Below are 13140 nucleotides of genomic sequence, written 5' to 3'. Positions count from 1 at the left end.
CCGTATAATGGGTCCGCATCCGTTCCGCAAATTGCGGAACGGGTGCGGACCCATTAATTCTCTATAGGGACGGAATGGGTGCGGAAAGCACACTATGTGCTCTCCGCATCCGCATTTCCAGAGCGTGCCCCCAGAAAAAAAATAGAACATGTCCTATTCTTGTCCGCAATTGCAGAATAGGCAGTTCTATGGTGGTGGCGGCCGGGTGTATTGCGGACCCGCAACGCTCTACCGACGTCTGAATGTACCGTAAGACAGCCTCCTTTCTGTCTTAGGGCTCATGCATATGAACATGTGCTGGCTGTTCCGTGCACTGGGGACCGTAATTTGCAGTCCCCAATGCACGGGTACCATGCTTGCGATTGCCGTGGTCCGATCCAGATCCGTTCTGCACCGCTCCTCACGGATTGTGGGTCGCATTACGGGCGCGGCTGGGCAACGGCCGTGTGCACGAGTCCTTATATTTAGACCATTTTCTACGCCTAAACCAGGCGATGAAAATGGTAAATGCATCCCCTTCCCCGCCCAGAGAAGTCCTTTGCGTTGCAATCTAAAACAAAAATACACCTAATTTAGGCGTATTTATGTTTAATAAATGTCCCCCGTAATCAAAATCAATCTGCACTCTCCGCCATTCCTGCAGGTCCTACCTCACCTCCCTCTACTGTACCTCTCTATGCACTAACCAATTTACAACAATCCTCCCCGAATGTATGGTAACCATCGTTGAGACGAAGTGCTGTCCGCATCTTTTGCGGCCCCATTGAAGTGAATGGGTCCGCATCCAAGCCGCAAAAACTGCGGCTCGGATGCGGACCAAAACAATGTTCGTGTGCATGAGGCCTTAGGGAGCCATGGGTAGGTACAAGGATCCTCATGCCCTATAGTAGTGGTCATGCCGATCATGCCAGTCAGATAAAAAATAAATAAAATAAATATACATTAAAATGCATTAAAAGACCACGCTAGTCAAAATACCTAATTCAGGGCGCGACACGTGAATTCACAGAACACTGAAGCAGCAGTGGGGCACATTTACTGCAGTGTCTGCGCCTGTTTGTAGGCTACAGCTTCACAGATTATCGCGGAACGGAACCCCCTTTTTGCAGACCACAAAAAAATACTGTCGTGTGCATGAGGCCTAAGGCCTAGTTTGCAAAACAGACTAATTATGTAACAATGCATCCCTTTGCTCCCCCCTAGGAGCCATATTGACCATCATCCAGCTTTCCTAGAAACAGATACAAATAAGGAACAACCAGAGTCTTGCAGAAGCCGCACATATAGACAATATATCGATAACTTACTGTGACCGGGATTCATCAGTAGGCAGCACCAACCCTAGCTGCAAATTACTCATGACATACAAATGATGGAGGCCTCCTGCAGTCTCAGGAACCGTGCGGACATTACACCACCCACCATGGACTGATCTCACTCTCAGCCCTTGACCTACACACACCTGGAGCCAGGTTACAGATTGCAGGTGGGAAGTTTTGTTTTAAAGCTGATGGACCCGGGTCCAACCTGTTCCATTAATGACTGTATAATAAGAAGTGCTGTTTCTTTTTAATTAAAAAATTTGACTTTTCTTTTTTTTTTTAACTATAACTTTCTAAAATTTAGCAGACCCTTTTATTTTACAGACCCGACCTGCTGGTGTTTCTTCCAGACTGTTGGAGCTCAAATGGGATCTTACCCTGGATTGGTTTGCCAGGTGCTGTGTGGAAGTGCTCTGATTAATTGAAATCCATTTAGGTGCTTACCTCTAGTTCACCACTAGAGGGAGACAATTTGCTTTCAAATGAGTTTGCTAGGAAATGTATGAAAAATATTTCGGGGGGGAATTCACACCTATGGTTGGGGGCCAAGGATTTTTAGCTATGGATCTGTTTTTTTTTCTTGCATCTGGTAAAAGTTCTCTTTGTGTTTATGGGAGTTTAAAGAACGTGTTCTGTTTTATATACCTAAAGCTTAAAGGCAGGGGCGTAGCTATAGGGGGTGCAGAGGTAGCAGTCGCTACCGGGCCCAGGAGCCTGAGGGGGCCCAAAGACCCTTGTGCTGCATAAGAAGACACCGGTATTAGGCCTCATGCACACGACCGTTGTTTTATTCCGCGCCGTTTTTCGTGATTTTCTGCAGACCCATTGATTTTCAATGGGTCAGTTGAAAACTCGGCTAATGCACCGTTTGCCATCCGCGTCAGTGATCCGTGGTTCCAGTCCGTCAAAAAAATATAACCTGTTCTATTATTTTCGCGGAAAACGGTTCGCGGACCCATTCAAGTCAATAGGACCTCAAAAAAATGCGGAGGCACACAAGATTGTCATCCGCGTCAGTGTCCGTTTTTTTCCTATCATTTGCATGGCAAACCTGTCTTAGACTTTTTTTTTACATTCCTTTATGTCTGGTGATCCTCCCAAAATAAAGGAAGACACACGAAACAAAAACGGAACACAACAGTCGTGTGCATAAGGCCTTATAGAAAGTGCATGCTGGTCAAGGGAAGGGGTTAGGTCAAGAATTTGGCATGGGGGGGGGGGCCATTTCAATTTTTGCCTTGGATGGCACAAAGGTTTGTGCTTCCCTGCCCCTGGCCACAAAGCACTGAGGGAAGGGGGGGCCCAAGCTGAACTCTTGCACCAGGGCCCATGAGCCTTTAGCTACGCCCCTGCTTAAAGGGGTTTTCTCATCTCAGACAATGGGGGCATATCGCTAGGATATGCCCCCATTGTCTTATAGGTGTGGGTCACACCTATGCAGGGACCCGCACCTATATCGAGAACAGAGCCCTGAAAGTGAAGGAGAGCGCACTGCATGCTCCCATTCATTTCCAAGGGGCCGTCGAAAATAGCCGAGCGCTGGCTCAGCTATTGCCGTCTGCCCCATAGAAATGAATGGGAGCATGGGCTGCTCATGCGCGGCATGCTCCCATTCACTTCTATGGGAGAGGCGGGGATTAGTGCTTGGTGATGGACGGACCCCGGGAAATCTGGGGTCCTCAAGTCACAGCGCTCCCCGCTCCATTCTTGATATAGGTGCGGGTCCCAGCGGTGGGACAATGGGAGCATATCCCAGAGATATGCCCCATTGTCTAAGATGGGAATACCCCTTTAAAGGGTCAGAATTTTCAGATAACTTTTGATAGGCAATAGAGACATATCAAAACCGTCCTATTGCTACAGAACCATAGTGACAGCTTTATGTCAGTATGATCCTGTGGAAGGAAGGTCAAGCAGAGGCACAACGCATTATAAATCAGTATAAGGCCTCATGCACACGGCCGTTGCCGACCGCGGCCCGTATTGCAGCCTGCAAACAGCGGGTCTGCAATATGCGGGCACCGGCCGTGTGTTCACTGCATCACAGATGTGGACCTATTCACTTGAATGAGGCCTTATACCGTGCGTTCCTGCAAGTCCAGAACGCTGGATCACGCTCACACACGGAGCGCCATTCTCGCACTGCACACGCTTGTGTGAAACAGTCTTTGTAAATGACCTCCATTAAGTCTGGTTGTATACAAGAGTGTTCCTATTCATTGAAAGCAAGCAGGCTTTTTATAATCAGGGGTTTCTGTGGCTCTGTCTCCTACGGACTATAATAGAAAGTAAATCACATTTAGGGCTCATGCACACAAACGTATTTTCTTTCTGTGTCGGTTACGGAAAAAAAAAAAAAAAAGAACATGTCCTATTATTGTCGGCATTACTGACAAGGATAGGACTGTTCTATTAGGGGACAGCTGTTCCGTTCCGCAAAATACAGAATGTATCAGTATTTTTGGCGGATCAGTTTTTGCGGACCGCGAAATACATACGTTTGTGTGCATGAGGCCTTACTTAGGGCCCTCTCTTTTGGATTTTAATGCATATCCAAGATTAGAAAAAAAGAAAATCTGCTTTTCTTTCCCCAAGAACAGCGCCACTCCTGTCTGTTGGCTGTGGCTGGTATTGCAGCATTCACAGGAATGAGGCTAGGCTGCGATACTAGACACAGCCCATGAACAAGAATTGCGCTGTTTCTGGAAGAAAGCAGCCATGTTTTCCTGATCCCCTACAGACTTTTAGGTAAAGCGATATCCTCCGTGTATAGGATGTGAACATGCAGAGCGGCTTGTATGTAGAAAGTTACCTATGAGCTCGTTTCTCAGCTGTATGCGCAGCCTCAGCTCCTCCGTTCCCAAAATGACGGCATTGATGACGCTGAGCAGCGTGACCATGTAAGGAACGTTATCCGTTGCGGAGAGCTCGTTCATGATGACACTAAATCGATACTGCTGATTCTTCACAGCCTGCAAGGGGAAGAGAAAGCTTCAGAGCAGCGCGACGATAAGGTTACACCTAGTCCAGGGATGCTCAACCTGCGGCCCTCCAGCTGTTGTAAAACTACAACCCCCACCATGCCCTTCTGTAGGCTGATAGCTGTAGGCTGTCCGGCAATGATGAGAGTTGTAGTTTTGCAACAGCTGGAGGGCCGCAGGTTGAGCATGCCTGACCTAGTCCATTACTGGTGAGGATACGATAATAAGGATAGCAATGTGGAAGAAGATATGAAAGATAATAATAATCTTCATTTATTGGTCTCCACTCTTTTAAAGGGGGTATCTGGATTTAGAAAAACACGGCTGCTTTTTCAGGAAGAGCTCCACACCTCTCCTTGGGTTGTGTCTGGTATTGCAGTTCATCTCCATTGAAGCGAATAAGGCGAGGCTGCAATACCAGACACAACCTGTGGACAGGTGCGGCGCTGTTTTGAGAAAGCAGCCATGTTTTTCTAATCCTGTGCAAAGTGGCCATAGAGATAAGGCATCGTTCACATCTCTTCTCTGAGATCCGGCACAGAGCATCCTGCCGGATCTCAAATGTCACCACTGGATCCCCAACCCCGAGGTCCGGCAGGGATTTGGCCGATTTCCAGGATAAATGCTGGGTTTCGGCCGGACAAAAACCATTGCATGCAATGGGTTTCTTGTCCACCGACAGCCAGCATTTGCATCGGATCAGGCAGCCGGATCTCCGAAACAGAGATGTGAACGCAGCCTAAGGGCCATGACTTCCGATGAGAATTTTTTAAAACAACATCAACCAAAGATATTCAAATATGAAACATTTAAATTTTAACAAGACCTGTTAGGTGCCGGATTATCAAATGTTCATAGAAAAGTATATAGACCCTGCGGGAAGAAAGCCCAATATAAAGGTCAAGCAGAGGCACAAAGCAATATAAGGGCTCATGCACACAAACGTATTTTCTGTCCGTGTCCATTCCGTTTTTTGTGGCCCGTACGCGGAACCATTCATTTCAATGGGGCTGCAACAAAAACGTAAATGACTATGTGTGTCCGGAAGTCTGTTTCGCAAAAAAATAGAACATGTCCTATCTTTTCTGTTTTGCGAACAAGGACAAGCATTGGATCCGCCCCCCCCCCCAAAAAAAAAACGGATGTAACACGGGCATCACACGGATGTCATACATTTTTTGGGCGGACCGCAAAATACAGTCATGTGCATGAGCCCTAAATCATGATAATGTCATGTGCTCCAGCAAGTCCAGAACAGAGGATCACGCTGACAAACGGAGCATGAGTCCTGCAATGTGAAACAGCCCTAAGTGTATGGCTACATGGTGATAGCTGTTGAGGCCAGGTTTTCAGAGTAGTGGTGATCCCAGAGAAACAAATCCGATCGCTGAGCCTTTTGGATTTGTTGTAACTGCAATGGTGATTCCATAATTTTCTATGGGATCACCGCTACTCTGTGAACCTGGCTGTGACCTTAAAGGGCTTATCCAGGAATTTGATATTTATGGCCTATCCTCAGGATATCTGTAAAGAATAAATCAAGGCAACTGGACTTACTGTAGATTTCTTGAACACGTTTCACTCATTCTTCCAACGAGCTTTCTCAATTCTGAGTGACTGTACTAGAATTCTCTGGGAATAAATATGTAATATTCCCAGATAATTATTGTACAGTCACTCAGAATTGAGAAAGCTCGGAGGAACGAGTGAAATGTTTTCAAGAAATCTACAGTAAGTCCAGTTGCCTTGATTTATTCTTTACAGATATACCATGACCTGGATAAATGAGAACCTTCCTCAGGATAGGTCATCAATATTAGTTCATTGGAGGTCCGAGTTCCGACACCTTCACCGATCAGCTGTTCGAAGAGGCTGCGCTGCTCTGTGAAAACACAGGCCTTTTCGTAGACCAGTGACATCACCAAACATTAGTCACATGACCTAGATGCAGTTCAGTCCTGCTCCACAGCCACTATACAATGGACGGCCCTAGGGTTGGTCAGCTGTGAGGAGACCACAGTGCTCACAGGAGCTCAGCGTCCTCTTTAAATGGCTGATCGGCGGGAGATGCCGGGAGTTGGACCCCTGCTAATAATCGAAAATGGATTGGCTGGGTCCAACCGATGGGGCCCCTGCTGAACACGAGAATAGAGGACTGTGCTTCCAATTTGAATGGAGTCTTCAATAGCAAATGAGAAAACACAGGCAGGCGCTCATAGGGTAAGTAGGTCTTGCTAAGAGATCTATGGGTGAGAGAATACTACTTACCTTCTCCTGTTATGGAAGAATAGGCACAACACTACTGTGGGGGTAGGTGCTGCCCATGTCACCAGAACCTCAGGAGGTCAAGATAAATAGGGTTCAGCAGTAGAAAGGACTTCCAGGTAGATACCTTCTGGCACAAACACGATCCAGACAAAATGCCCTGTGACAACGCGTTTCGGGGTCAGTGTAAGCCTTTTTCAAGTCTGTGGATATCGGTTTGAGGATGTGTCCAGACGCTCTGGATTCACGGCTCTCAAAGAAGTTAGGCCCCTTTCACAAGAGCGAGTTTTCCGCGTGGGTGCAATGCGTGACGTGAACGCATAGCACCCGCACTGAATCCTGACAACGGGTCTGTGCACATGAGCGTTTTTTTCACACATCAGTTCTGCGTTGCGTGAGAATTGCATCATGGTCTATATTCTGCGTTTTTTCACTCAGCCCTGGCCGCATAGAAGTGAATGGGGCTTCAGCGAAAAACTGATGTAATCTGGATGCAGTACGTTTTTTCACTGATGGTTGTTAGGAGATGTTGTTTGTAAGTCTTCTTTTTTTCCAAGCGCGTGAAAAATGCATCAAAACGGATAGCACCCGCGTGGAAAACCGGAACCCCTGAATGCAAATGCAGACAAAACTGACTGAACTTGCTTGCGAAATGGTGCGAGTTTCACTGAACGTATCCTGACACAATCCGTATCGTTTGTGTGAAAGAAGCCTTATCCTGACATAGATATCTTGGTCGTGTTAGCGCCAGAAGGTGTCTACCTCACAGCGTGTTGGAAGTTCTTTCTACTGCTGAACCCCATTTGAATGGAGTGACAGACGCGCGGCGCACGCTTATCCACTGCTCCATTCAACTTTATCGAGCTCCTGGAGATATCCAATCAGGGGCGCACCACCAATGAGGCCAGGGGAGCCGATCGCCTCAGGCAGCACCAGGTAGGGACAAGAGAGGGGCAGCCTAAGGGCCATAGGCTGAAGAAAAGGGGTTAGGTTAAGAAATTGGCATTGGGGAGAGGGGGGCGCCGTTTCAGTTTTCGCCTCAGGCAGCAGAAAGTCTAGGTGCACCCCTGTATCCAAGTACAATCGCTTGGCTATTTCCGGCAGTCCCATAGAGCTGAATGTAGCGGCAGCGCATATTTGACCTAAATCGTCAGCAAGTGGCAGCAATGTACTGTTGATGGCAAAGGAAGAAGAAAGAGATAGGACTATGAAAAGCATCTCTCCAGTTCGGGAATCTAATGTCCCCCTGTGGTATGTAGCGCCATATAGTAGCTCGGTGGCGCCAGGCATCAAGTCTTTGTTTGTCTCGGGCCCCGTGAGGAAACGGCAGGGATCTTCGTCGCTAATGAGAACAGATGATGTCAACGCTACAAAGCCGCCAGTCGCCCTCTTCAGGATTCCTGTTACCATCTAATCACTGTTCATAAAACCGTCCTTATCAGTTACTTTATAACAAACTCATTAGTTTTATTTCTACCCATAAAAGCGAGCAGGATTTTTTTTTTTTTTTTTTTTTTTTACTGTCATCACAAATACTTTGTACTTGTTAAATGTCAAATAAATTAAAAATCGGCAAGAAAAAAAAATTCTGATTTACCTGAGCGGTGGAGTGGTATTTTCCAATTAATTAAAAACAGCAAATGTTTCATCCAGACTAATTACAAAGCCCTTGTAATGTCTGAACGCGAAGCCGTCACTTAGCAGAGCTGCGCGCTTGGGGATTAGAAGTTCAGAAATTGCATGTTGTGACTGTTATATCATACTCGCATTCAAATGACCAGACCGGCCTTATTAATGCAAGACGCTGCTTAATTACAGACGGAATTCGTAAATTAATTCCAGGGCAAAATTAAATTTTTCTGAAGGAGCCTGTGAAGAACATCGGCGCTGTCTATTACAAGAAAGTGACGCCTATAGGTCCTTCAGACCCTGTATCTGTTCATCTTAGGGCTCATGTACACGACCATTGCCTGTTTTGCAGATCCGTAAAAAAGGGGTGCACTACCAATAAGCCCAGGTGAGGCGATCGCCTCAGGCAGCACCAGGAAGGGCCAAGAGGGGGGCAGCGGAAGGGCCATGGGAAAGGAGTGCTTTCATTGTGGCAAAGGAGTTAGCTTAAGAAATTGCCATGGGGGGGGAGCCCGTTTTAGTTTTCGCCCCAGGCAGCAGAAAGGCTAGGTGAGCCCCTGCCGCAAAACACAGATACCGGCCGCGTGAATTCCGAATTTTGAACAGTCCTATCCTTGTCTGTAATGCGGACAGGAATAGGACGCGTTTTAGATTTTTTGCAGATGCCACGGAACGGACATATGGATGCAGACAGCAGCCCCATTGAAGTGAATGGGTCCACATCCGACCCACAAAAAATGCAGACAAATAATACATTCGTGTGCATGAGCCCTTAGTGTGAAATTGAAAAAAAGTGGCTGTTTTATTCCAGGAATAGCACCACTCTTGTCCAGTGGCTGTTTGTGGTATTGCAACCCAGCCACAATCAAGTAGAAAAAAAAAACAACAACAACTAGATATCAAGTTGCGTAGACAACCTGTCCTAAGATTCGTCCAACCCATGGACATCATAATGATGACCCGCTGTCTTGCCGTAGGATAAGGCCTCGTTCACATCTCTGTTAGGACATCCAGCCGGATCTTGCAGGATCTGGCGTTGCTGGATCCCCACTGACTGAGTGTGCCTCATCATAAATTTCACCAATTTAAAGGCAACCATAGACTTTGAGGAAAAATTATTTTACCAACATGGATGCCTCCTTCTCTGTCCCGTCCAACTGTCAAAAACTTTTTGACACCAGCAGTGTGACTTAAAGGGGTTGTCCCATGAAGAATATTCTACAGTTTTCAAACCAGCACCCAGATTAGAATACCTTTGTAATTGCATGTAATTAAATTTTTTGTATAACTACTGAATTACTCCATAAAATGTATCTGTATAGCACCACCTACTCTTTGTTCGGTCTCATTTCTTTGTCTGGCTCACTGAGATGGTCGCACATGCTCAGTTTCATCCTTCCACTGCCTCCTGAGCTGTGATAGGGAGAGCACGGACACGCCTCCTCAGCTGTGATAGGGAGAGCTGAGACACGCCCCCTGAGCTGTGATAGGGAGAGCTGAGACACGCCCCCTGAGCTGCAGCAGAAAAGACACTGAGCTGTCTGCTTGATATAAATCTAGCAGAGCCATGAATGAGGAGATCTCTGGATCCATGTGAGGTGCAGGGCCGGTTCTAGCTTTATTAGAAAGAGACTCTCATGTACTATATGGTCTCTGATTTTCATTTTTTACAATATGCTGAGATAACCCCTTTAATATTGTTGCACAGCTGGTCAAAAAAGGGACCTGCGACTATTTTTACGACTAAAATAGTCTCAAGTCCCTTGATAAATGACCCCCACTGCAAGTGGACTGAAGGCTCAGCTGCCATTCCCTTGAATAGTGCTGCAGTACCCCAGCATGGCCACTACACCTTGGATGGAGCTGGCTGCATCCACCATATACTTTCCAGATCTGCCCAAAACAGCTAATCCACGTGGGTGTCGGGTGTTGGACAGCCACCGATCTGATATTGACGATCTGTCCTGAGGATAGGTCATCTATAGCCAAGTCCCCTTTAGCCTATTATTTATGCTGCACGGGGCAGATAATGTTCTGCTTAGAGCAATATCCATAATGGACACGAATGGAAAATAAAAAAAAACAATCAGCTGTCATATGAGGACAAAAAATAAATAAAAATTGTGACCAAAGCCTTGAAGATCCGAGGATGGAGGGTCGCAAGTAAAAGCAGCGCACACGGAGGGAATGCGCAGCTGCAATCCTCTGCTGGATGCGACGTCTCCCAGTCGCTTCACAATGTATTACACGAAGATCAATGCGGGAACACAGAACACATGTTGTATTTAATTAGGACGTGCTGAGAAGTCCCAGGCCCCAGATTACACAGCGTAATACGCAGTAATGTAATATTTTGCTAATTCATTTATTCATGTTTTGTTGCTTCCTCTTCGCTGCTTTGCGTTCAGCCATTAAACTAAAGGGAGAATTTGCCAGGAACGGAAAGAAACACTCCAGAAATGACACGTGGCTATAGAACTACATAGGGTCGAAAGCGAGGAGGATGTGCTGCGATTCCACCGCTCCATCTTGGCAGATTTCAATCCATTGGTCTGACAGCAGACTGTCCTACCGAAGAATAGGGGACCGTCTATAGAAGCTTAGGGCTCATACACACGACCGTATGTGTTTTGCAAACACAGATCCACACAAAATACGGATGACGCCCTTGTGCATTCCGTATTCTGCGGAACAGAACAGCTGGCCCCTAATAGAACAGTCCTATCCTTGTCTTTGTCTTTGTCCTTGTTCTATTTTTTTTTGCGGAACGGACACAGGAAAACGGAATGCACGCGTTTGAAATGAATGGTTCCGCATGCGGTCCGCAAAAAAAACACCCCCCCCCCAAAAAAAACGGAACTGACACAGAAAGAAAATACGTTCATGCACATGAGCCCTTACAGACATGGCTGCCTTCTTCCAGAAACAGCGCCACTATTGTCTGTGGGTTGTATCTGGTATTGCAGCTCTGCCCCATTCAAGTGAAGGATGCAAGCTGCTATAAGACATGCGTCACGAACAGGAGTGGAGTGGTTTTTGGAAGAAAGTAGCCATCTTGTTCTTTTACTATACTCGTGACTTGGACATACAGTACGTTTCGAAGTTATATTTTTGACATAATGTACACTTGGTTATCTCACAGACTATTAAGGGACAAACCTGCTGACAATCTAATGTGTATGGGAGCCTCCCGACTCGATGATGTGGCTGGAGAGAAGGATCGGACGCTTTGAATTTCACTGCTCCATCCCTTTGTTCTCCCAACAGATAAACCAGCGTCAGAGGTATCTAGCAGCGACTATGCAATGCAATGCATGGGCACAGACCGTGGGGCAGCCGCATGCAGATAGCGGACCCATTCACTTGAAAGGGGTCCGCGATCCGCATCCGACAGTCCGCACCGCAAAAAAAGTAGTGCATGTGCTACTTTTCTGCGGTGCAGAGGCACGGCCAGAAACAGCACGGAAGCACTCCGTAGTGCTTCCGTGGGGTTCCGATTCGTGCCTCTGTTCCACATCTCCGTGATTGCAGATCTATTTAAGTGAATGGGTCCGCGATCCGTGATGCGGAATGCACACGGCCGATACCCGTGTATTGTGGATACGGTTGTGTGCATGTAGCCTTAAAAACACATGTATCACTCCCATCATGTCTATCCTTGTAGGTATTATTTTCTCTTAACTTGTCATGGTCTCATTCCTCTGTTATTCCTCCTAAAAGTTTATAAATAAATAGACATTTGGGTGTTAAATTTTTTTTTTAAACACTCGTAGGCCTCATACTCATGGCCTCATGCAACGGGTCCGCAATAGACGGGCACCGGCCGTGTGCACCCCACTTGAATGGGTCCGCAATCCGGGAGATGCGGTGCGGAACGGAAGCACGGATTGGAAGCACTACGGAGTGCTTCCGTGATGTTTCGGTCCGTGCCTCCGCACCACAAAAAAAATAGAACATTACGATGGGGACGGATCACAGACCCATTCAAGTTGAATGGGTCTCGATCCGTCCTGGCCACCGCACGGATGTTGCCCGTGCATTGTGGACTGCAAATTGCAGTCCCCAAAGCACGGAACGGCCATACACAAAGTATTTTTTTACGTCTAAAATAACGGATTTCAGATGGAAATGGCTAAAACGGATGCAAAATGTGCAAAACAGATGCATAAAGTACAGGATCCATTTTCTTGTGTTGTTTTCTGTTCCGCTGATGAACCCAGCTTCAGAGCTCATGCACACGACCGTTGGTGCTTTGTGGTCCACAAATTGCTGATCTGCAAAACAAGGATAAGGGCCGTGTGCATTCCGCATCTTGACATGTCCGTGACATAGACACGGAACGCATATTTTTTTATATATTTGTTTTGCGGCCCCATTAAAGTGAATGGTTCTGAATACAAACCGCAAAAAAAATATATATATATAAATGGAACGGACACGGACAAAAAATATGTTTGTGTGCATGAGCCCTTACTGTATAGGGACACCCCCCTAGGGGAATGGTAACGCCCAGTTGTCAATGGATTCATATATTTCTAATAGGAGGAACAAAGGAACAGCACAATGAAGAGTTTTTATTACTTGGGAAATGCAAGAATTTACGAAAACAGACATGTGATGAGAGCGGACAGATCCAAACAGATTTATAACATTATCATTTATAGCAGTACATTATACTGCTGTATTATATTATAAGGCTATGTTCACATACAGCAGATATTTACCGTAACTATAATTTCATACATGAAAATGAGGATGTTTCTGCAGCAGGTGCATGGATTTCTGCAAGCCCCGTTCAGAGAAATGAGGCAACTGCAGAAACTGCTGCAACAAATCTGCCATGTGTGAACATACCTCTGCATGGCACTAATCAGGGAGGTGCTGCAGGGCATGGACAGGTGGCCGAGGGTACTGAAAAACGTAATTTTAAAAAGGTAAATTTA

At 46.4% G+C, this 13140-nt stretch overlaps 1 protein-coding gene across 4 annotated transcripts in view; it reads right to left on the bottom strand.

Moving 5' to 3' along the window:
• Window positions 1-13140, bottom strand: part of INF2 (inverted formin 2) — an 88749-nt gene that overhangs the window by 30078 nt on the left and 45531 nt on the right. For all 4 annotated transcript variants that reach the window (XM_044271215.1, XM_044271216.1, XM_044271217.1 and 1 more), the window contains exon 4: window positions 4135-4294. In XM_044271215.1, coding sequence (XP_044127150.1) covers window positions 4135-4294 — 160 coding nt within the window. The remainder of the gene's footprint in view (window positions 1-4134; window positions 4295-13140) is intronic.

This window comes from Bufo gargarizans, chromosome 11, assembly GCF_014858855.1.
Source record: "Bufo gargarizans isolate SCDJY-AF-19 chromosome 11, ASM1485885v1, whole genome shotgun sequence".
Taxonomy (NCBI): Eukaryota; Metazoa; Chordata; class Amphibia; order Anura; family Bufonidae; genus Bufo; species Bufo gargarizans.
The sequence above is the reverse complement of the archived record's forward strand: the minus strand, read 5'-3'. Positions and strand labels throughout refer to the sequence as shown.